Source organism: Styela clava, chromosome 4 (genome assembly GCF_964204865.1).
Source record: "Styela clava chromosome 4, kaStyClav1.hap1.2, whole genome shotgun sequence".
NCBI classification, from domain to species: domain Eukaryota; kingdom Metazoa; phylum Chordata; class Ascidiacea; order Stolidobranchia; family Styelidae; genus Styela; species Styela clava.
In genome coordinates this window covers 19,345,398-19,367,023 of record NC_135253.1, presented here as the reverse complement: position 1 = coordinate 19,367,023, position 21,626 = coordinate 19,345,398, and the positions used below count along the sequence as shown (strand labels likewise).

At 33.2% G+C, this 21,626-nt stretch overlaps 3 protein-coding genes across 6 annotated transcripts; 1 reads left to right on the top strand and 2 right to left on the bottom strand.

Moving 5' to 3' along the window:
• Positions 1-407: 407 nt before the first annotated feature.
• LOC120326983 (collagen alpha-1(XXI) chain-like) lies at positions 408-6,364 on the bottom strand. Of its 2 annotated transcripts, none has more exons than XM_078112109.1 (8): positions 6,191-6,364; positions 5,145-5,328; positions 4,750-4,900; positions 4,287-4,384; positions 2,410-2,594; positions 1,996-2,114; positions 1,449-1,602; positions 408-1,318 (listed from the first exon to the last, which is right to left on the bottom strand). In XM_078112109.1, exons 1-8 carry the CDS (start codon positions 6,237-6,239, stop codon positions 1,206-1,208), a joined length of 1,053 nt encoding a protein of 350 aa, XP_077968235.1. In that variant the 5' UTR covers positions 6,240-6,364; the 3' UTR covers positions 408-1,205. The 2 variants fall into 2 exon arrangements, with proteins under 2 accessions (XP_077968235.1, XP_077968234.1); XM_078112108.1 differs by having other exon boundaries at positions 6,277-6,364.
• Positions 6,365-7,758: 1,394 nt separating this feature from the next.
• LOC120326480 (protein SPEC3-like) lies at positions 7,759-11,791 on the bottom strand. The gene is made up of 4 exons (XM_039392782.2): positions 11,693-11,791; positions 10,664-10,889; positions 8,844-9,026; positions 7,759-8,517 (listed from the first exon to the last, which is right to left on the bottom strand). Exons 1-4 carry the CDS (start codon positions 11,696-11,698, stop codon positions 8,435-8,437), a joined length of 498 nt encoding a protein of 165 aa, XP_039248716.1. The 5' UTR covers positions 11,699-11,791; the 3' UTR covers positions 7,759-8,434.
• Positions 11,792-16,532: 4,741 nt separating this feature from the next.
• On the top strand, positions 16,533-20,009 carry LOC120326372 (jeltraxin-like). Of its 3 annotated transcripts, XM_078111842.1 has the most exons (4): positions 16,534-16,682; positions 16,941-17,020; positions 18,184-18,357; positions 18,897-20,009. In XM_078111842.1, the coding sequence occupies exons 3-4, from the start codon at positions 18,300-18,302 to the stop codon at positions 19,529-19,531; spliced, it is 693 nt and encodes a 230-aa protein (XP_077967968.1). In that variant the 5' UTR covers positions 16,534-16,682; positions 16,941-17,020; positions 18,184-18,299; the 3' UTR covers positions 19,532-20,009. The 3 variants fall into 3 exon arrangements, with proteins under 3 accessions (XP_077967970.1, XP_077967968.1, XP_077967969.1); XM_078111844.1 differs by lacking the exon at positions 18,897-20,009 and having other exon boundaries at positions 16,533-16,682; positions 18,184-18,303; XM_078111843.1 differs by lacking the exons at positions 16,534-16,682; positions 16,941-17,020 and adding an exon at positions 17,044-17,869.
• Positions 20,010-21,626: the final 1,617 nt, after the last annotated feature.

Here is a 21,626-nt window from a genome sequence, read left to right as displayed (position 1 = left end):
ACATATGATGAATGCACATGCAAAATCTGGCGCAGATTCAATCTCGATTTCGTGAGATATCGCGTGCATCTAACAGACAGACAGACAGACAGACAGACAGACAGACAGAATGACATACAGACAGACAGACAAATACCTATCAACATACTTACCGATTAAAATCGATAAGTAAAAAATTCAGACTCAATCCAGACTCAAGGCGCAGATATATAATGAGTGAAATAGAAATTACATGTACATTTATGAAATGTACAAAACCAATAGGAGTTTGAATTTACAGTTGATTAAAACAATTCTCAATTTGGATTTTGCGAAAAAAATTGAAAAGCTTTGGATCGCATCAAGAGCAAATAAAATTGATCAGGATAAAATACATCAGGATTCGGCGAAGTGAGGTCCATGGGCAAAGTGCGGACCGCAATATCCTTTACATTGGTGATAAATAAATAAAAACACTTTTGATTTTTGATAATTAATGAAAATCAGTCTCACGCATTGAGGCACATGCTAAGCAAAGAAATAACAGTTGCAAGTGCGTAATACAGTTTAAGGTGGCGATTGTTCATACGCGAAAATATGACAGGTTGCACACTAACGAAATATGTATATTTTGCTAGATAGTAAAAACCATTTGCAGACAACTGATTTACACGATACTGAATGTATTCGTCAACATTATTACGCGATGAACTCCAATCAGAAATTCTGTAAATATTTATGGCAGAGTTCTTACATAATATTTAAAATGTCTTTATTCTTTCCAAAAATGAAATCAAACATATACACATGATTATTGAAAAACAAGAACAAAATCCGGCATTAAATATCATTCGTTAAAAATAAACTAATTCCATTCCATCGATTACGATTTACTAATAGTAGTAGTAGTTTACTAATGCAACGAAGAAATAGCCTAACACAATAGGGAATGACAATCTGCCATTTTATACAAGTAAATAGTTTATATACATTTTAATAGAATACGGAAAAATACACACAATTCCAAACTTTAGTTTACTAATGGGATAACGAAATATCATAAGACAAATGGGAATTTAGTAAACTTTTTAGATCCGTAACAGAAACGAAAAAGGTACAAACGTTTTCAAACTGCTGAACAACTTTAAGTGGAAAAGTTTACATGGTTAGAAAAACAAAAAGAGTGAGCAATTTGAAAACAATTTTATGATGAAGCCATGTTCTGTCTAAGGCTTCGTAGCGTCATATCTTTCTATATTCACTAATTTTATGTTCATTCCCGGCGATTTGATTTGTTTGAGTTTCATTCTCAGTCCTTTAACTGGTGATTCAAATATTTCTGAAAACAAAAATAATATGTTCATGAATCATCCCGATTGTTTATACTTTAACATTATTTTGAATATTCTTGTTTAAATTCGTTAATTTTATTTGTTACATTGCATCAACGGTAAAAATAACACACTTACGTTCATCTTGTCCTATTTCGTCCCAATTAACATTCTTCAACAGAAATTTTCTGAATGCATCCACAGAGCACTGGGTAGGAATGATACCGGGACCCGCACATCGCAAGTCATTATCATAGTAGAGCGCGCACAAATCTTGGTTACATGCTTTCGTCTGTGTGTAATAGAACATGCCTTTTATGAATATCGGATTTGCAATATCATCCATCCTAACAGTGCATTTTAATATCATATTATAAATGATATCTAACATGCGGAAATTGATTTTATATGAAACTCGTGACTCAGAATGGAAAGATTATTCTATTTGAGTCATGAAACGTTCCGATAATTTTATTTTTTCTGTGCTATCTTTGAATAATTGAATGCAAATAAATCGTAATACTTAGTTGCCTTCTTTTTTGTATACGTGTTCCCGGTTGAAGGAAGACTTTTTGCTAGATAGTAATACTTCTAAATGTACGACATGAAATCGGCTATACTGTTAACTTAATTTCATTCAAAAACCAATCTAGAATATCTTTCCATATGTTGCAAATTGGTTTACCTGATTTATAAAGACACTTCCACTCAATGTTCTTGTTGCTTTTTTAAACGTTTTTGTTCGCATTTGAATACCAGGTGAACACGATGCTGAGCACGGCGACCAGTAACTCCACATGAGGTCTAGGCAGAAATTAGCAATGAAACTTTAATGAACATTTAGACAAAGCTTGAGATCACTACATCAGCATGAGGGCGAATTCGTAAATGCAACAAACAAATAATTAACGATAGATAAAGCATAAATACAACCAGTCTGAGAAATGTGAACAGCCTTTGAACAAAACTGTAGACTATAGAGCAACACTATTTTATTAATTTTTTACTTCACTAGTTTAGTTTTTTATTGTTTGTTGTAGATATGTCGTATTACGAAGGGCATTTTTTGAGACAAGATTTGCATCAGTTAATGACGTACCTGTTGAATTTATGAGAGCAGTAATAACATCGAACGAACTTTCACGTAGTGCATTGAAATCCTGATAGGTAAATACTCTGTCGTTTCCCGTTCCACCGTTTGCGATCGTTCGTAATTCGTTTAAAGATATTCCATTCCCGACTCCGATTGAAAACGCAGTAACCGTATCTTTGTATTTTTCATGCCTTAAATAAAGAATGGTTAATTAGCTATGCAGTGGATTGAGAACTCATACGACATTGTATCTATAAGTCTGTAAAAATTGTGAATACTATGCGAAACGGTAAGACAGTTGGAACCAAAGCTATCGCAATGCCTCTATAAGGAGGTGTTCAAAACTAAGAAATCTACAGGGTGAACAGACCATGTGTATACAGATGTTTGATGAAATATCTACAATATAAATGTAAGAGAGAAAGAAAATATTTTGCAGAAAATAGCATTTTAAAGATAAAAAATTGAATTCATTGCTATTTCCGATAGATCTTCCCCTTGCCTTCACTACATGCTTCAAACTGGTTGGAACTTGACCGCACGGGGCGCGTTTCTCCTGAAATTTTGTCCCAACAAGTCACCAATCCCGGCTTCAGAGCAATTGGTCCCAACATGAGGTAGGCGCACCACTGGTGGTACGCAAGCAGCTTTAAATTAATGCATGAATTACCTTTTGTATTCGCTGAACAAACAGCGTTTATAGCGCTATTAATCTTGTCCTTAACGATCGCCCTCGCCCGTTACATTCCACCAAAAATGTTCTCGCGTCTGCATTAACAAATCGGCAAATAGCTTTCGTGATAGCGACTAGCAATGATCAAAGTGTATTCGTCCAAGGTTTTGGATAATTTAGTTGTTATTATAAGATGTATTGTGACGTAACGCGCAAAATGGCAAAAACATGCCCTTTTCGTTTTAGGTGAACAGTAACGGGCGTGGGCGATCAATAAGGAAAAGGATTGGTAGCACTATGAACGCTGTTAAATTGTTAATTGCAATTATTGCTGTTTGATCGCAAGTTAAATTATTGCAATAACTCAAAGCTGCTTACGTACTACTTGAAAAGCTGTACCAGTGTATCACTAGTGGCGCGCGTAACTCAGATTGAGAACAACTGTCTTAAGGCATGATTTGATGACTCGTTGGGACAAAATTTCAGAAGAAACCATACGTGCCTCGTGCAGTCAAGTTCCAATCAGATCGAGTAGTTTAGCGAAGCCAAAGGGAGGATATAGCAAAAAATATCAATGAATTCTAATATTTATCTTTACAGTGCTATTTTCTGCAAAATATTTTTTACTCTCACATTTATATTGTGGATATTTTAATAAACATTTGTCTACGCTTGGTCTGATCGCCCTGTGTATATATTAAAAATAGTAGTGTTACAATGCAAAAAATTCAGAGATGAATTTGTGATATCAATTTTATTTTAATAAATTTAAATATTGTTGGTCCAGTATCACATTTTATTAACACGTATTATTTTCAGATGAAAATTAAATCCCTACTTGTGAGTGGCGTACATGTTTTGACTAGATTCGTGATAAAAATTCTTGAGCAATGTAAAATATTTAAACTTTCGCCACACACAGTAGATGTGAAATGTACATTACTACTACTACATAGTGACAAGCAAGCTTTATTAGCTTGTTTGGTTTTTAGATATGAGCACTCGAAGAGTTAAACAAATTTCGTAGTTATTCAATTTGAAAACACGTCACAAATCATAATATCAACTGTGCTAATGATGATAATCATTTTGTGTCACAGATATATAAAATGAAAAAAAGGGAACTTGTTTATTATTCTAAATTTGATTTAATTCACGGACAATTATTCCTCGGAACCCTAAGATAATAACAGGTAACCTAGTTACACACCAGCTACGAAGAAAATCCCCATCATCTGCCTCACCATCAGTCACAATAATCACCGCTTTCTTGGAAATGTTAAAACTCTGAGATTTTAGAAATTCAACCTTAATATAAACGCAAGTAATATCAATGAAATAATTTGGCGAGGGTAGCAAAACGAACACAGCAAAAAAATCACTGTTTATAGTCAAAATCAAATAGTTCGTATATTTAGTCCAAACTAACATATATATATATTTTGTCGGTTAATTGAGCGAAAATATTTTTACGTAGGATATAATATTTTGGATGACATTTATACTCCCCCAATAAACGACTTGAAATATAGGTTTTGAAGGATAGTATTTGTCATTTGGATTCCCCTATTGCTTCGAATAAAAAAAGTTTCAACTCATGGTATTCTCAGAAGTGACACTCTTACTCTTGCGTTTTTGCTACTTATGTTCTTCTATTGCACAGACCACCTCACCTCCATTACTCTCCGTAGTGCATAATGTGTATGAGTTGTCCAACCCAGGTATGTCATGTTCATAATCCTTGGTGTGAAACAGGATGCATTATTCACGCATTCACCCAGCACAAGTGGAATCACAAACTGTTTTGAATCTTCAATGGAAACCCTAGAAAATGAGTCGCAGACTTTTTACCAAATACACCAAATTATAGAGTAGAACTCGAGTGCTGTATAAAAATATTAACACAAATTAAATTATAGATATTTATTAAATAGTGTATTCATCTGTATTCTGTATTTGTTATTACTTTTTTCTTTAAAAACAAATTTAATAATTTTAATGTTTTAATTTCACGGGATATAATGATGTTATCCAATATATGTAATAGTAAAATAAAAGCATATATTACCCGTCCGAAGGATTGTCCATGTATGCATATTGTAATACTTCAATATGTGCAGAGTCTCCAAAAGCTTTATACATTTTTAATGTCTGGTTTACAAGCCATTCTTTTACTATTGTAAAGTTTTCTTTTCCGACAGATCCCGATCCATCGACTAAGAGCACTACTTCCAATAATGCCTGCTTTTCAACTGAAATTCAAAACAAAATAAAAATCACAGTAGTTTTGAATTCATTTGCAATATATTTCCATTTGAAAAAGTTTCAATTATATGCAAAATTTTATTTTATTGTCACTATGGTAGCTTTTATCTCACTTCAAGTTAAGGGTCGGCAACATTTTAACATTGCTGGACCAAAGGAACTTATCCCCATCCTGGTTTGCCTCTAAGTCACGCCATCGTTCTTTGATAAATATAACTAAAGAAGGTTTAATCATGTATTAGACATTATTTACTTTGGTGTCTGTAACAACTTATACCTGAAATAAGCTAATAAACTTTATATATTTTTTTTTCCTCACTGCATTAAATAGGTATGCAAGGCAAGTTGGATGTTATTGAATAAATGACAAACTAATTTTGAATCGTGTCAGAATTATCTTTTATTTCTGTTCCAAATATCAACGTTAGCTTGAACAATTAAATCGGAAGAATTTCCAACTTTTAGAGCACTAATTTGAAATTCACCTAAATGTATATAATACCATATATCGTAAGAAACACATGAAATCTAGAAAAAGTTTTCAGAAAAATCCTTGTGTAAGACATCTTCATCATCCACTAGTGAAATTTGAAAATACTTTTTACTACAATTCTTAGAAGATTCAAAAGTCCGAATCCGCCAAAATTATGTTCTATTTATCCTATTTCAATTTGTTTTTGGTAAGCCCAGAACACATTTAGCAAAATTCCAAATTGGCAATTCATGTTTGTACTGATTTGTGCTTGTAACTTTGCTGCAGTTTTTCTTTCAAATATCTTTGAAGCAATTTCTTTTTTTGTTTGTTCAACGCGTTCAACGAAAATAGTATTGAAATCAAATTGTACATACGTGTGTCCCAAATGAAAGTATTGAAATCAAATATCAGAGCCTCATGCATATGTATCCTGTACAAAAATGTTATTATAAACACCTACAATTATGTTGCTGTGCCAGAGAACCACCAATGCATATGAGAAACATAATTCCTTCAATCAGTAACATTCTTAGCATATTTTTAAGTCTCTTTCTATGTTGTAGAAATGTAGAAAAAAAATTGTCATTGGTTCAAAATAAAACGTTGGCCTAATGTTATCAAAAAGCTGATTTTGATTATTGCAAAATTCTATGTTATTAAATTATACATTCTATCGTGGATTATATACCTATTAAGTATTTGCATTGCTTGTTTCGTGAAAATAAAACTTCTATAGCTATAAACTAATGCGTGCTCATTATATCATATAATAAAATAAAAACAATTGGTTGTACGTGAATTCTTCGCGAAGTCGTTTCTAGAGAGAGAAAGTCTGAAATATGCAATATGTGTCTCAAAATGTCCTAGTAATAATAAATATAAATTTGACTCGACTTTGAATTGTTATACTCTCAAATTCATCAAATTCCAAGCAATAAAGTTTTTCATTATTTTAATAGATACCTTAAAATAAATAAATACCTAGGAATTTTTCAATAATGATATGTATATTTTATAGCCTTACGTTACATCATTTGACGTGACTTTGAATAACTATACTTTTAAATTCATTGAATTCAAAGGAATAAAGTTTTCATTCTATTTTTTGATAGATACCTCAAAATAAATACCCAGGAATTTCGCAGGCTTTTAGCCAGCAATTCAAATTTACGGGTAAATAAAAAAATAATTTCAATCTCAGGCGTATACTAATATGAGCGTTGCTCTTTGAATAATTTACATTGCTCAATATTTCTAGTGATTCTTTATTAATTCCATCAATATCAAACATAAAGCTACGTGGCTATATTGGCATAAAGCCACGAAAACTTTAATCGAGACTACGAACTCAAGAATAAGATGAACCCTTGTATTGTCAAATTCCACTCATTCTCACCTCTTCCATCTTTATATTGTTTTAGGAGGGAACTTACGTTTTGGGAAAATTTTGATGTTCAGAATTTCGAGCAAATACAAATCTCTCCGATAAAAATTATCCTTTCCCAATGGCGTTTCTCTTTTCTCGCAATTACTACGTTATCGAGAGTCGGAATATACAAGTGCGTTCTGCAAATAATTTTTCTCTGAAAAAATTATTTCTAAGTTCGACAAAATCGTATTTCTAAACCAAATGTGATACTGATTCCAGTGAGAACTTATTCTAAATTAAACGCGGAAATTGCTACTTCGTTGTACTGCGTACCGTATATCAACTTTTAGGCATATGTTTGTGCGTCATTATCAGATTAAACTAACGACCTCGCATCCAATTACCTTCGTATTGTTCACAAGGGAGGAAGTAATTTGTAACACTGTGATTGCCTTGTGTTCTGCTGAAATTTCAGATATTTCATATTTTTAATATCCTATGCTACAACTTTTAGCAAAACTAAATTTTCCTTGCTTTACTTCGACTTTCTTTACTAATGGGGGATATAAGGATACGAAATTCATTTTTGAATTAGAAATATACTTCAATGTTTCGATTGAAATTGCGTCGATATATCACATTTCAAAAATCCCATGCCACAATTTTTAGAAAAACATATTTGTCTTTTCTTTTCTTATAACACATTTTTTCTCTAATAAGATAGATATGAATGACAAATTCATGCATTCGCGAAAAAAGATTAGACACAGAATTGACTTATAAGCTAGAATGGAAGAAATATTTGTAATGTTCATCTCAAAAGAGTCACATGAATCATGGACACCACGAATCAGTTTACGACACACCATTAGATTCAATGTGAAGATAAAATATTGAATGAAATTGATTAGCAGTACTAAAGCCTTCAACTAATCATTTTCATTTAATAACCAGATTAGTAGTTGACTTATCTACAGAAAGTTTATCTATTTTAAATTGAAGTAATATTGACTCGTGCATTTCTTTCATAAACAACAAGACAATAAAAAAGCAAAAAAAAAATGCCTACATTAGACTAGGAATGAAGCCACCTATGGTCTGGCATCTGCAAATTTTCTTTTCTTGACAAATAAAAAAATCCCACATTGGGTATTGAGACGGAAATGCAAAATTTGGTCATGCAGGGTGTAAAAAAGCAAATGGAGTCATAAAAGTTTGAAATATTGAATAATATTCTAGTTTGCTTAGATCAAGTGCTGACTGTGACGATTGACGTTTGGGGACCTTGAGCTGCAACGACGGTTGTTGTTGTTGTTGATTTGTTTGGAGAAGCTGAAATAAAAGGAACAAATCAATCAAAACAAATTAATTCATGCTAATTACTTACAGCTTGTTCTCGCTTGTTTTATGATAATAATGTGATTAAATATTTGTTTTCTATCAACACCTCAGAAGTGTGGTGAAGTTCGTTTTTAATAATAATAAATTAATATCCCTCTTCATCTGAATGAAATATGATACGTTTTCATTTAGCAATGGTTAAGGCTCAGAGGAACTTTAACATTGACAAAATATTTCGTTAACTGCTACTGAAATGTTAAGTATCTTTAATGCGACGGTATATTAAATAGCAAAATATAATTCACATCAGTACTAACCTGCTAGAGTAATGAGTGCTACCCCCCAAATGATGCTCCATATCCATCCGATCAAGAAAATTGGAACCAATATTATCTGCACAATTCCAACCCAGAAGTTGATGCAGAATGTTCCGACTCGTCCACCGCCAGATTGACCAGCGTTGCCACAGCATAGAACGCTGAAACCTGCCAGGATTGTTCCTGAAATATATTGGAATGCATTGGTACAGACAAATGAGAATATCGTAAAGAGAGCTAGATAAACACGCATCGGCGGACAGTTTTGTTCACCAATTGAAAACACTCAAGTCGATTCTACTTCTGATGTCTTGGAAAGCAGGGTTAGGTGTAGAACCTTCTGGGTTCATAATCGTATTTTCCGAGTTCTAATTCGTGCATTTTATATTATATTCAAAAATATTATTGCTACTGATATAGCACTTCTGTGAAAAAGTAACAAATATATTTATTACACGTTCTATATGCTGGGTGGCTGCCTTTAGCAAATGTGGTATAAATACCTGTGGTATAAAGTTTTATTAAAGCTAATTTTATTTATAAAGATAATTTTTAATACCATAATTTCTAGTTTGCACATACATTTTGTGAGTTTAAAGAACGGACATGCTACCGACTTGATGCACTTATGTAACTCAAAGAGCTGTGTTCCCATGCGTGTTCCAAACTTCATATAAACGGAAAACTATTGGGTTTCATTAAACTCCGAGCAAATATAAACAAACATGGCCTCTTAGCGACTTTTTTTTCAAGTGCTCAAAATTTAATATTGATTGGCCTTTCAGTTCAACGAAAAAGCTATTTTTCTTCTGCGACAACAACAGTCGTGAAAACAAGAAATGATACGACAAAACGATCTGTAGGTCGTATCAAAAAAACTTTTATCCTAAATTGATTTAATCTCAATAAATGAATGATATCACATATTATCGTGCAAAATGAAAAACATTTTATCCTGTGTAGTCGCTCGGACGCGAATAATTTTAATATAATTAGTATTAGTAAAATTGCTCCACATAATATATATCGATACGTAAAATTCCAATACGTTATTCGTGCTAAAATTTTGTTTGCTATTTCCATTCGGTAATTTGCCATCATTCAAGAGACATTAGAATTTGGAATAGTTCCAAACATGTAAATATTGCAGTATGAGTAATTGATTGTGCTTTTCTCGGTCTGATTCGAGTATATGCAGCATCAAGCTGTATTAATGACCGTACGCACGTATATCAGAAACGTAAAAAGAATTAAACCCAACGTTCTTGATTCGTAAAAGTACAAATTTTTTCTAGAATTTTAGAGTTCATGTCTACAAAACAACTTGGAAAAAAACCTTTATCAGGAAAACAAATGAGCGTGACCAAAATATATAGATAATAGCTCAGATCAGGTTGTGCAACCTTTAATACGGGAGGGCCAGATAAATATAACAGGGTGAAACCGCGGGACGCAGCTTTATTGCATATAGGCTTTCTAGTAGTTGCAGCCACAAAAATTTAGGGCATTTTAACGTCATATACAAAGATAATAATTGAACTCCAGTATAGGCTTTGCAACGCAAAGAAATTGGAATTATTTGCACTTAAAAGATTCAATTAATTTAAAAACTCGTTTCGCGCGATGCACACGATTTAAAATAGGCACTTCACCGCGGACCGCACAATTTTTACTTGTGGGCCACATTTAGCCCGCGGGCCGCAAGTTGCACACCCCATGCTTAGACTACTAGACTGTAAAATGAAGCGTATAAATCGTAATTCCTTACGAATTCACTTTGGCTTCAGATCTGTAAACTATAAATAGATAAGGTAACTTACCTAGACCAGGAATTAAAAAATTCAGTATTCCATATATGATACCAAGCGCTAAAGGAAGTGCTGGAATGGCTGCTCTCATTGCACTTGGTTCCTTCTGCACTGTTTGTGTAACCACCATAGCTTGAGGTTGCTGTTGTTGAGGTTGGGATAGCTGTGGGTACATCGGTTGGCCTTGACCTGGTGCCACTTTAGGCTGCTCGGTATATTCAGGCGGAGGTGCTTGGTTCTAAATAAAAGGTAACAGAGTTAGAAAATATATTTGACGAATATTTGTGGATATATGATGGCTCATTAAAAATGCAGGACAAAGGAGTAAATAAGTGGCATCGTGGCTATAGTATAGAAATTGAAAACGAAATGGAAGACTGAAACAAATCAGAAATTGTTCAAAGGCGGGGAATTTCGCAATAGCCAATTATATGAACCCAACAGTATCATACAAGAATGGGGATCACATACAAGCAATTGTATTCTTGCATCATGCTTAAGAAATGCTTGTGCGTGATATCGCGTGTGGAATATACAAAACAAATTTTGTGGGACTACTATAATGATAGTTGAACGAAGAAAAGATCAAAACTTGTTTTGAGATATATTTTACAATGTAAAACACTTAAGGTATATGGACAAATGCGGTCCATAAGCCAGCTTTGAGTAAATAATTTTTTATGTCTTTTTTATTAATTGAACAACAATTCTCTACAGTCTCTACAGATATAACCTCATTTTGAAATGCCTTTTTAAATTTTCATAATAAAAAAATGTATTCACTAAACATCTACAGACAAATAATTAGCCAAGACTGAAATTTTCATCAAAACCAATTCATCTAAATTCAAATTTATTACTAATTATTCGAATCATTATTAATCTCGATATTAAAATGCTTTTGAAATTAAAATTGCGTGTATTTCTATTTAAACCTTTTTATTATTATTATGAAATGTATCGACTAGCCAGGCGAAAATCTATTACGTGTGTCCAATTGTTCTCAATATCTATCTCATTGTACTTTTTCCCCATACCTACCGCCATTTTCAGCGTATGAAAAACCTTATATCCAGAGGTGCAGACAAACTGTAGACAACACTATCACAAACTAAAATAGTCTATTTTTCCTTCCTGAATGTGAGATTGAAAAAAACATTGAAATTAGCAAGTGTATTCGACAATCAAAATTTTACTTTCTTGATTAAAAGGATAAATTTCCAAAAATAATACGTAGAAAAGTAACAGTGCCGAAATTGAAATGAAGTTTCATCAAAACTTGTCATATTGATTTAATTTATACGGGACCACTTATCCTTCTTGTATGATTTTGTGTCGGTGGATCCGATCCGTATGCCTACAATACAGGAATACTTTACAAGATTAACGATAACTGTTCTCAGTGAATCAAGACTCTTGTTGCACAACAACACAAATATATTTCTGTAACGTTTCGTATGACCAAGCTTAGACTTCTTCAGACATATATAATTCAACCATCATTCATTAAAACTATCATCAATTTATTATGCTCAAAAATTAAGGTTTATATGCGTTCGTTATTACAATACGCGTTGTCATGGAAGGAGTATATCTGACAAAATATATTTCTTAGTCTCGTTTGTACAGCGTCACCTTGAGAGTACTTCGTTTTCTCTACATAAACATAGAACAAAATTGAATAGCGTCGAGTGGCGTATTACTGCCTGTGTCCATTGTTCTCATTGATATTACTGAGATATCAGAGTATTCAAGTCGATCCGAATGAATGTAATACGCAAATACTGTTGGGCATTATATTTAACTTTTCATTATCATATACATGCTAATGAGCAAATATATATCAGGACTAGGGAGTGGAAAAGATAACAATTTGGTCGGTCAAACATTTTTAAATGACTAACGATTGCAACATATTCTTACCATCAGCTATCATAGTACTTTATATATGACATGCTACTCTAATATACATCCAGCTAAAGAAAATTGAATCGCACATATTTTTGTTGTCGCGAAGGTTTTTGTTCATCATAATATCACTTGACACTTGCCACAATACTCCCACTATGTTATTATTAGCAATTTAGATTACCTGTCTGCTACTTTGGCCAAATTCGCAAATGTATTTCAAATGCAGCAACGGGCGAAGATAGGATTACTTCGCAGCAGTACTTTCTCTGTGCGTCTAACAGTGTTAGGGCGTACTACAACTTTGTTGAGCATCCTCCTAACTTAGCACCTAACTACCTATATGAATATAAATTGTGTCGTTAAAAGTCGCGCAGAATCTCTATATGTATATATATTCGAATAAAAATTCGATAAAAACTGAAAGCCTATTTAAGAAGACGAAATAGCACTACTGCGATAATAAAATGCACAAAACATTCCCATTTTACAACTAAACATTCAAATACTTTGCATAAATTGTAATCGATGACATATGACGAACAGACGTTAAATCAATCAAAATTTCAAGCACGTTTTTCATGTCTGTGTCCTTATCGATAACTTATCACGCCGGGTCGAACATACAGGCGAAAGGCTGTAAATGTAAATGATACAGCAAACAAGTCATAGAATGTCTTTTTGTCGATTTGCCATTAAGTTGTTGTTCCCGATGTGGACAATTTTTCAATTGCACTTCTAAAATAAAGATTCTGGGACAAATCTTAGTTTTGAATAATACTAGAATTGGACCTCTTACTCATTTGATTTTTCAATTTCAGCGTTTGCAAACAAATCAACGCAACAATAACCTTGTATAGTCTAGATCAGGGCTACTCAACTATTTTTACTGGAGATCCGCATACAAAACTTCAAAATTATTTGGGTCCGGGCTTTCCAGAATTTATATTTCGGCATCCTTGAACGCACACATTCCTCGACCGGCTAATGATTATCAGCTAATCAAGATTGTTTATTATGGTGTTATAGTTCTTTTCATATATATTCAAAACAATAAACGTCATTTTACAAAATGAAACTTGTAAAGTGGGACTAATGATCCAAAATAAAGAATTAGGTGCGGTCCGAATCAAATACTCGAAAAGTCCGGATTCGGACCGCGGTCCGCCAGTTGAGTACAATGAGTAGCCCTGGTCTAGATTTCAAAAAAGATTTGTTAATTAGTGGATATTTCAAGCTTTCAAAACTTTATTTATATTCTTCACCTTGCATGGCCGGGTGATTTATTACTGACTTGATATATCATCCTGGTATTTGGGCCTGTTATGTTCATGGCTGTTAGGTCGTATGTGGCTTTATGCCTTAATTAAATATATTATCATCACTTCAAACAATGAAAATATTTTTTCAAGTAAGCGCGTCACTATAAACTTTTATTGTTCTCGAGGGCGTAAATTATAACTGTAGTTTTTGCTGTTGTTGTTTGATTACGTGCATATTTTAAGCGTGCGACGTTCACATAAAATTTGTTTTGTGTGTCTCAAACTGGAAGAGAGAGAGGATAAATATCATGAAAAATTGTTCAATTGTTAGGCCATTCTGCCTATATGTGGTGTCATTTGTCTGTTTTGTGTTGCACATTGAAACTATTTGTTATTTTATCTGTTAACTCCGGGTCGAATGTTGTCGTGAACAAGATAAATTTTATCAGTTTTCTACCATTACATCGAAACCCCAAGTTTTATGCCAGTAAGTAGTATTATATCAATGTATTACAACCCGGTTATTTCTCCGTCATGGAGTATTTCCGATCGAAGTGTTAATATGCTATTTATCTCTATTCTATAGTGGCATATTGCTAAAGAGGTGCCCATTCAAGAATTTATTTCTTATTTAATCATGTATCAATAACCATCAGTGAAGTAATGTAGAATTGGAACAATTTTTGCTAAAAAAAAAACACTTGGAAAAGGCTACATGCCTCGATATCAGCAGAACACAGTAATACATGGTGTTTATAATGTCCCTTTACAGTTTCAATTTTGTTATGAAAACATTTCTCAAGATATCATGGTGAGCAGTCAAGGGTTTGTGTTTTTGTGATCAGTAATTGTTTAGATATTTTCACTTCACTCAATACATCTGTGAGGGCCAAATCAAAACTATGGTAAAACTGTTTTCTACATACATTACCGCTATACGATTATTTGATGTGTTCTTATTTACTGTAGCATTCATTATTGAAATACTGTAAAATTGAAGTAGAGCTAAATCATATTTTGCTAAAACTATGGCGTAGGATTTGGAGAATGCTACAGGCCTCTATTTCCAGCATGTTACAGTGATATGCCGTGATAACCAGGCTATCATCACAACATTTTAACAAAACAGTTTTCCACCCACTTATGGACGTATTTGTTGCGTAATTTTGTTCAGTATGTACGACCCACATTAACCTCTGGGATAATGACACACTGATCCACTAAACGAATGTTGCTATACCGTACAGTACACAATGGAGTGACCGTACCGTACATAATTTCCGGAATTAATTGAGGATACGGTCGCATAAAGATCAGTTTGTCACAATATGCTATTTACAATATTTCAAACTTACTGAGCTACGCAAATTTGCCAAGTAAAATTGTTGTTTCGAAAAAATGATTTGCATGGCGTAGCTGGTAGTGATTAGGTAACTTACCATTTAGGAGACACAGATAAGCTGATTCTTTAGGCCTATAAGCCGTTTCTGTAGAGTTTGCTCAGAGCAAAGTAGTTGAGGATAAGGGAGTTGCAAATGCGTTGAATTACTCACAGGGGGCTGTAAGATTTGTGTATAGCTTTAGCACGGGATTAGTAGTCTTGGATCAGTATAGGTATAATGATTTTGATAGCAAAATGCTTTTATCGTCTCGAATACCAACATTCTCAAGACTTTGTATTCAGTTAACAAATATATAGGTCCTCCATAGAGTCTTATAATCATTTAAAATTGCAAAGGGAATTTATCGATACCTTATATTGTTTGGGCTCTCACAGATGTATTAAATAAAATAAGAATACTACTTAAAATATTATTAGGTAAAAACAACAAACCTGGGTAAGATTTATTGAAAACTGAATTCACAACAAAATTGAAGTTGTAAAGGCAGTTTATGGGCACCCGATATATATTATGATCTATACAGAATACGATCCATATTGTAGTTTAGTCAGCACTGTCTGCAAAGAATAATTCGGCCAGATTGCACTAATATCGCTACTTATGTATCAAACTATTATACCGTTTCTCATACAAGTAGGAGGATCTTTACTGTTCTAGGGGAGGAAATTTCACTTTGTGCTTGCGTGTAGTATTGGTGATATTTTTTGTATTTAAGATTATTGTAATAATCTTTATGGAAACATTGTGTCTTATTCAAACTACAAATCACAGAATGTGTTTATTACCAGCTAGTGATTCATTAAAAATTGCTCTACGAATATGAACCGTCTTATACGTAGCGAGGAAGGAATGAAGAGTTTCTAATTGTGCAAATGAAAAGAAACCCGGAAGCTCTCCTATTATCGCGCAGGCTTCAATACGACAAGAGCTAAAATATAAAATCGTTCTATAAATCGTTTATCTTGGTAGGAAGTCAGTTATATATGTCAACCTGGCATTCTGTCTGCCAATTATATATCGGTTAGGTATAACATAAATGGGTTTTTGGACAAAGGGCCAAAATTTTGACTTAAAAAATTACACTTTATGAACAGAATTTTATTTACAGTATTAGGAGAGCAAAAGTGGAAAAAATGAGCCTCGTGCCCAAACTAAATTTGACCCGCGGACCGTGGTGTGCCCTTGTCTTAGTTAGAGGCAAATATATTACTACCGAATATTATACAAACACAAATACTTCCAATGGCTCTTATATTATTTCCCAGCAGGCTCTACTTTGACAGCAGAATTGAGTTAAAAAAGAAATTAAGTCTTTCTTGTGTTTCTCAGTTAAGATAGTTTATAGAAGTCGGAATTAAACCTAAAGTGAATATAATATGGCCGCGTCCATTGCACTTATCTTTATGTTTTACATTGGATATTGCAATGTAGTTTGTGGGAATACAGAGCAATGTACAGGTAAGTGATGATAGAAATTTCCTGAACAGCTTTTGAAATATTAGTCGTATCATTCTATAACATTGCAACATTGTATATAATATATTAGGTAGGTGAAATTTTGCCATATTACAGAATTGACTTTGGGATTTATTTGCCTCTGTGTACAATGAAGATTTATTCTTCTGACAATTTTCCATCCACAGTGTGCTACTTGCCAAGCGCATCAAAACATCGCAGAAGTGATATAAGATCTCTAATAAACGCATTCTTATTCAGATGAGACCGATGTTTCGATTTCATTCGGTGAGACTTGCAGCGAAGGTGATGGCAATTGTCAAGAGTTTATCTTTGATGGGGTATGCTTTATATTATGTACTCTTTTCTCAAAAATTTGTTTAAAACTGCATGAATTTGGGTCAATTGTGATAGTAACTTATACGAATTTTAAAGGAAAATTCACGTTAGCCAGAGTTTCGGTATTGTCTAGTCGAGTCCTTGTGACAGAGAGGTAAGTGGATAGCTGATGATACGAGACTTGTAAAAATTCGACACTGCACTGGCAAGGAACAACAGGTATTTGAGGGCTAGTCCAACAAACGCCGTGAGGTAGGCTACTTCTAGTTGGCGTGGCATAACCCTTTTCGCACATGTCATTTCTAACTTCACCTAAATTACTTCATCAAAAAAGTACGTCACTACAACGTCACAGTGACGAAATAAGGCTCATCAAAGTATACGGATTGTCGTCCAAAACAAATGCTGGTCTGAAATATTGGGGAATAAATCAAAATAAAAGCAAAATTATAATTTTCAAAAATTAACTGTAATTATGACAATTAGGATTTTGTAATAGAACAATAGAAGAATAACATCACAGTTAAATCAAATTTACTGTGCGATTATTGCACATGTAAACGTCATGCATATTACTAAACGCCACGGCAATTACTGAAAATACCACGTGACGCAAGAATGCTTTGGTCCAATTTCCCATGGCCAGCCCTGATTATACAGTCAGCATACTAATTGACAGTTGTCAAGTATGGTTTGTTTGAAAATCAAATAAAATATTTACAAATCACAAAACATTGAATTAAATATCGGAATTTGTTAGTCTTAAAAACTGAAACAACGAACGTTATTTTTATTTGATTAAAAAAAATTAACATGATCTTTTTCTTGTTTGTTTCAGAAAAACCTGGAAGGTAACTTTTTATATTTTATCTTTTATATTAGATAGTCTAAAAAATGTTATAATATGCCTGTAAATTGTCAAAAAAACGTTCAAAGATTCATTTAAAGATATTACGACACCTTCATTTAAAAATATAATGAACGCTTTTTTTAATTATCTCAACATAAACATTGAGCGGTATTCCAGGAAACTTCCATATACATACAAGACATGATTCTGTCGTATTATCGGCTTCCCTCTCCCCTGGGACATGTAGGGAAATCGTATCCTATCTTATATTACACACCGTTCTAATAATTAAATATTTTCATGTCAATTATATAGATTTTGAGCGAGATATAGCAAGATATATTGAAAACAAAATATTGAAACCCGCAAACGGTGGGAACATACCTGAAGACTATACCACATCTTCTGAGTCATTATCTACTGACATAGAAATGACGTCTGAAGCACCAGTGAACACAACACAAGCTAGCACCGTTTCGGAAAGTCACCGTATGTTGCTCTTTATTACTATAAATGTCATAATGGTAATCAATATGAATTTTTAAAAATAGATTAACCTGCTTTTTGAGTGTAATAAGATGATAATAGAATTATATCAAGCATAAAAGATATTATATTGTGAATGTTTTTTTTTTATATTCTGATAATTTATAATTGTCCGACGCAAATTTATATTACATAGTAATTCGATACGCTGTGATGGTGTGTGTATTCGGTGCTCATGATTTAATGAGTCATGAACTAATATATAATGAGTCATCAAAATTATACAGTATTCAACCATATTTGGATCTAAATTTTGAAAAAGAGCGGTTACAATTTTATAAAGTACATGAGTCATAGACAGGTTGATATACCAGCTTCGCAATTAACAGTTTCTTGTGCTCAAAATTTGTCGATCCATTTCGATCCATTTCAGTCTTAACGTTTTTACTCGAAAAAAAAAACATAAAACACTCTTTGTGTGTTTCAATCACTTTTAGACTATTTTGTCTTTGTTTCCTAAGATACATCATTTTTTTTTTCAGAATGTTTCCGAGTCATCTACTATTTTCCAAATAAAAATCAAATAACTGATTTCGTTAAAATCAACAAAACGATGCCGACACTGACCGAAGCTACAATATGTGCCTGGGTAACACCACTTCCAAGCTCAACGGTTTCAGGGGCGTTATTCAGCTACTTTACAGAGCATAGTTATCTCGGGAACACACTTCTACTATTTTTTCCGAAAAATCAGAATGAGCTCCAAGTGCATGTTAATTATCGGTATGCAGAACTTGCACCGAGTTTTTTATGGACGTCTCGTAAAAGAAGTCATATCTGTGTCGTTGTTTCAACTATTACTGATAATGTAAAAATGTATGTAAACGGCAGCATATACGGACAACAAAATTTTTCATTCGCCAAATCGAATTTACCTGGGAATGGGACGGCTATAATTGGGCAAGAACAAGACGATAACGGGGGTGCGTTTGATAAAAAACAATCATTTTCTGGAACAGTGGAGAATTTTCTAATGTGGAATCGTATCCTCGATGATAGCGAGATCAATAAAATACACGCTGCAGAGTGTGATTGTGTGAGTAATTTTATCTTGTCACCAACTCGTGATTTGTTTGAAATTCACGGGAACGTAAATGCTACGTATAAAGATTGCTAATCAACTTTATCATTTATGTAACTAAACCAAAAAGAAATTCTGAAGAAGGACATAAAAATTTCAGATGCTAATATGAAAAAGAACGGAAATCATTTACAGTAAAACAGTCGTACACAGATCTCCCCGAACAAAGCTACTTTGCAGTCTGCATGTTTAATAACAACATCACATTTGTCGCATTTTATTATCCAAGATATTATTTGTACGTATTTAGTGGATAATTTAGCTATACGAGGACTATAATTTGTTGTGAATAATAAAATTAATCTCTGAATGTTGCAGTACATAACTTTGTGAAAAAATGATTAAAATTTAGTATTTACCACGTTCTGATATTTTGTTCGTATAAACATTGAAGTTGAACTATACGCATGGGCAATTTCAGTATATATGTTTGATATTTCTTTACTTTTCTATGTATTTATATATTACTTGCTTTGTATTTAAACGGAAAATCATATTAAACAACGCTGAGACCTTAAAAGTTATGTAAATTTGTGATATTGGGTTACGGAACCGAACGGCAAGACTTCTTTATGTAAAGCCAAGCAAAAATAATAACAGAAGTCTGAGCAGAAGTGAAATTTATAGCTGAATAGATTCGAATATACTTTCATCGCGATGGTTTTATCACAGTGGGAGTTGAAAAGCTTCCACGAATGAGTAAGCATGCCAATGTTTTTTACCTCTGCAATCAATCTATGTCGAAACTTTGGTACTCCTGTAGTATGCGAACCAAGATGGCGGACAACGGAACGTAGTATGTGTACCAGCTTAGGGTTAGGTCATATTTTTAATCCAATTTTTCTTATTTCAGTTCTATTACGAATTAGGGGACTAGCCAAGTGACTCATACTACGTTCCAGTGTCCGCCATCTTGGTTCAGAAACTACGAGAGTACCGAAACGTTACTTTAAACCTACACACATCAATTAAACCATTTTCAAGGTGAAATTGAAGCAAGTATTTCTACGCAGTATAAACAATCGTGTAAATAATCCTCGTCTAAAAATCCAGATTCAATACTCAAGTGCAGGTTCATATTGGGTTGGCAGCGTTGTAAATAGTTCTTTACGTTTGAGACTTCGTGCATTCGTAAGCGTAAGCGCTAAATGTTTAGAACGATAAATTACTTCTCGATGCGCCACTTATGAATGTTACTAGACATCGAATTGGCGTATGACTAATACCCCTTTTGTCTAACAAAACCGAAGAGCAACATCACGCTGTGGACGAACTGGTCACTACAACGGCACACAAGTCTAAGTAACCATACGTTGTAAGGCAGCATAGTAAAATTATTTTGCAGCTTGACTTATTGAAAAATAATTTCTTAGATGGAATGAGGTTTTAGACGAAGCTTACAGTATATAGACTGAAAATAATTTGAAAAAAAAAAACCATGTAATAAGTTCAATTATCATGCTATGAATAATAATAAATAATATTTGTAATAATTAATAATTATTTTAATAATCAATAATCATAATCATTTAAGGAAAGACTAAAATTAAATTACAGAAAATAAGAACAATATGTTTCAGCTCGTGCACTTTGCAGCAAAACTGAATTATCAGTAATGTATGACCCTGTAAAATGACTTCTGTAAATATTGAGAGTTCAAATGAAATACAACCTTATATGGCTTCATGTCAATAATTCCAAAGTTAACTTGAATAAAAAAGAAGTGTAGCGAAGTAAAGCGAGTGTATGAAAAAATAAGCACACGTACGATGCAACACACTCTCATTATAAAGCACGACTCCTGAAGACTGATAGATTAGTAAGCATTAAATTATCATGGTAGTGCAGACGTAACTGTTACAATCTTAATCCTGAATATCCTGGTATCGTCGACCTTCATGTCCATAACCTCATTGAATTTGCAATAAATTGTATAAACAGTGTGCTGTGTAAGGAAGAAATGGCGTTGTGCTTAACTAGATTTTGTAAAAAATGTAATCTTTCACCTATTGTCTTACGAATTGTCTTAACCAGTGGTTCGCGTCATTTTTTAAGCCTCCAAAGTTTTCAAATATTGAATTTGTTTGAAATCTTGCGGCAAAAGGATATGATCAAATACTAAACGACTTCT

Coding starts and splice junctions, on each gene's coding strand:
- LOC120326480 (XM_039392782.2), bottom strand. Junction 9,027..10,663: donor TTTTTTAATTCCTGGTCTAG/GTAAGTTACCTT, acceptor AATATATTTCAG/GAACAATCCTGGCAGGTTTC. Junction 8,518..8,843: donor AGCACTCATTACTCTAGCAG/GTTAGTACTGAT, acceptor CTTTTATTTCAG/CTTCTCCAAACAAATCAACA.
- LOC120326983 (XM_078112108.1), bottom strand. CDS start 6,352: ATGCTAAGAATGTTACTGATTGAAGGAATTATGTTTCTCATATGCATT. Junction 5,329..6,276: donor TCTGGCACAGCAACATAATT/GTAGGTGTTTAT, acceptor TTTGAATTTCAG/TTGAAAAGCAGGCATTATTG. Junction 4,901..5,144: donor ATGGACAATCCTTCGGACGG/GTAATATATGCT, acceptor CTCATTTTCTAG/GGTTTCCATTGAAGATTCAA.
- LOC120326372 (XM_078111842.1), top strand. CDS start 18,300: ATGACGTCTGAAGCACCAGTGAACACAACACAAGCTAGCACCGTTTCG. Junction 18,358..18,896: donor CACCGTTTCGGAAAGTCACC/GTATGTTGCTCT, acceptor TTTTTTTTTCAG/AATGTTTCCGAGTCATCTAC.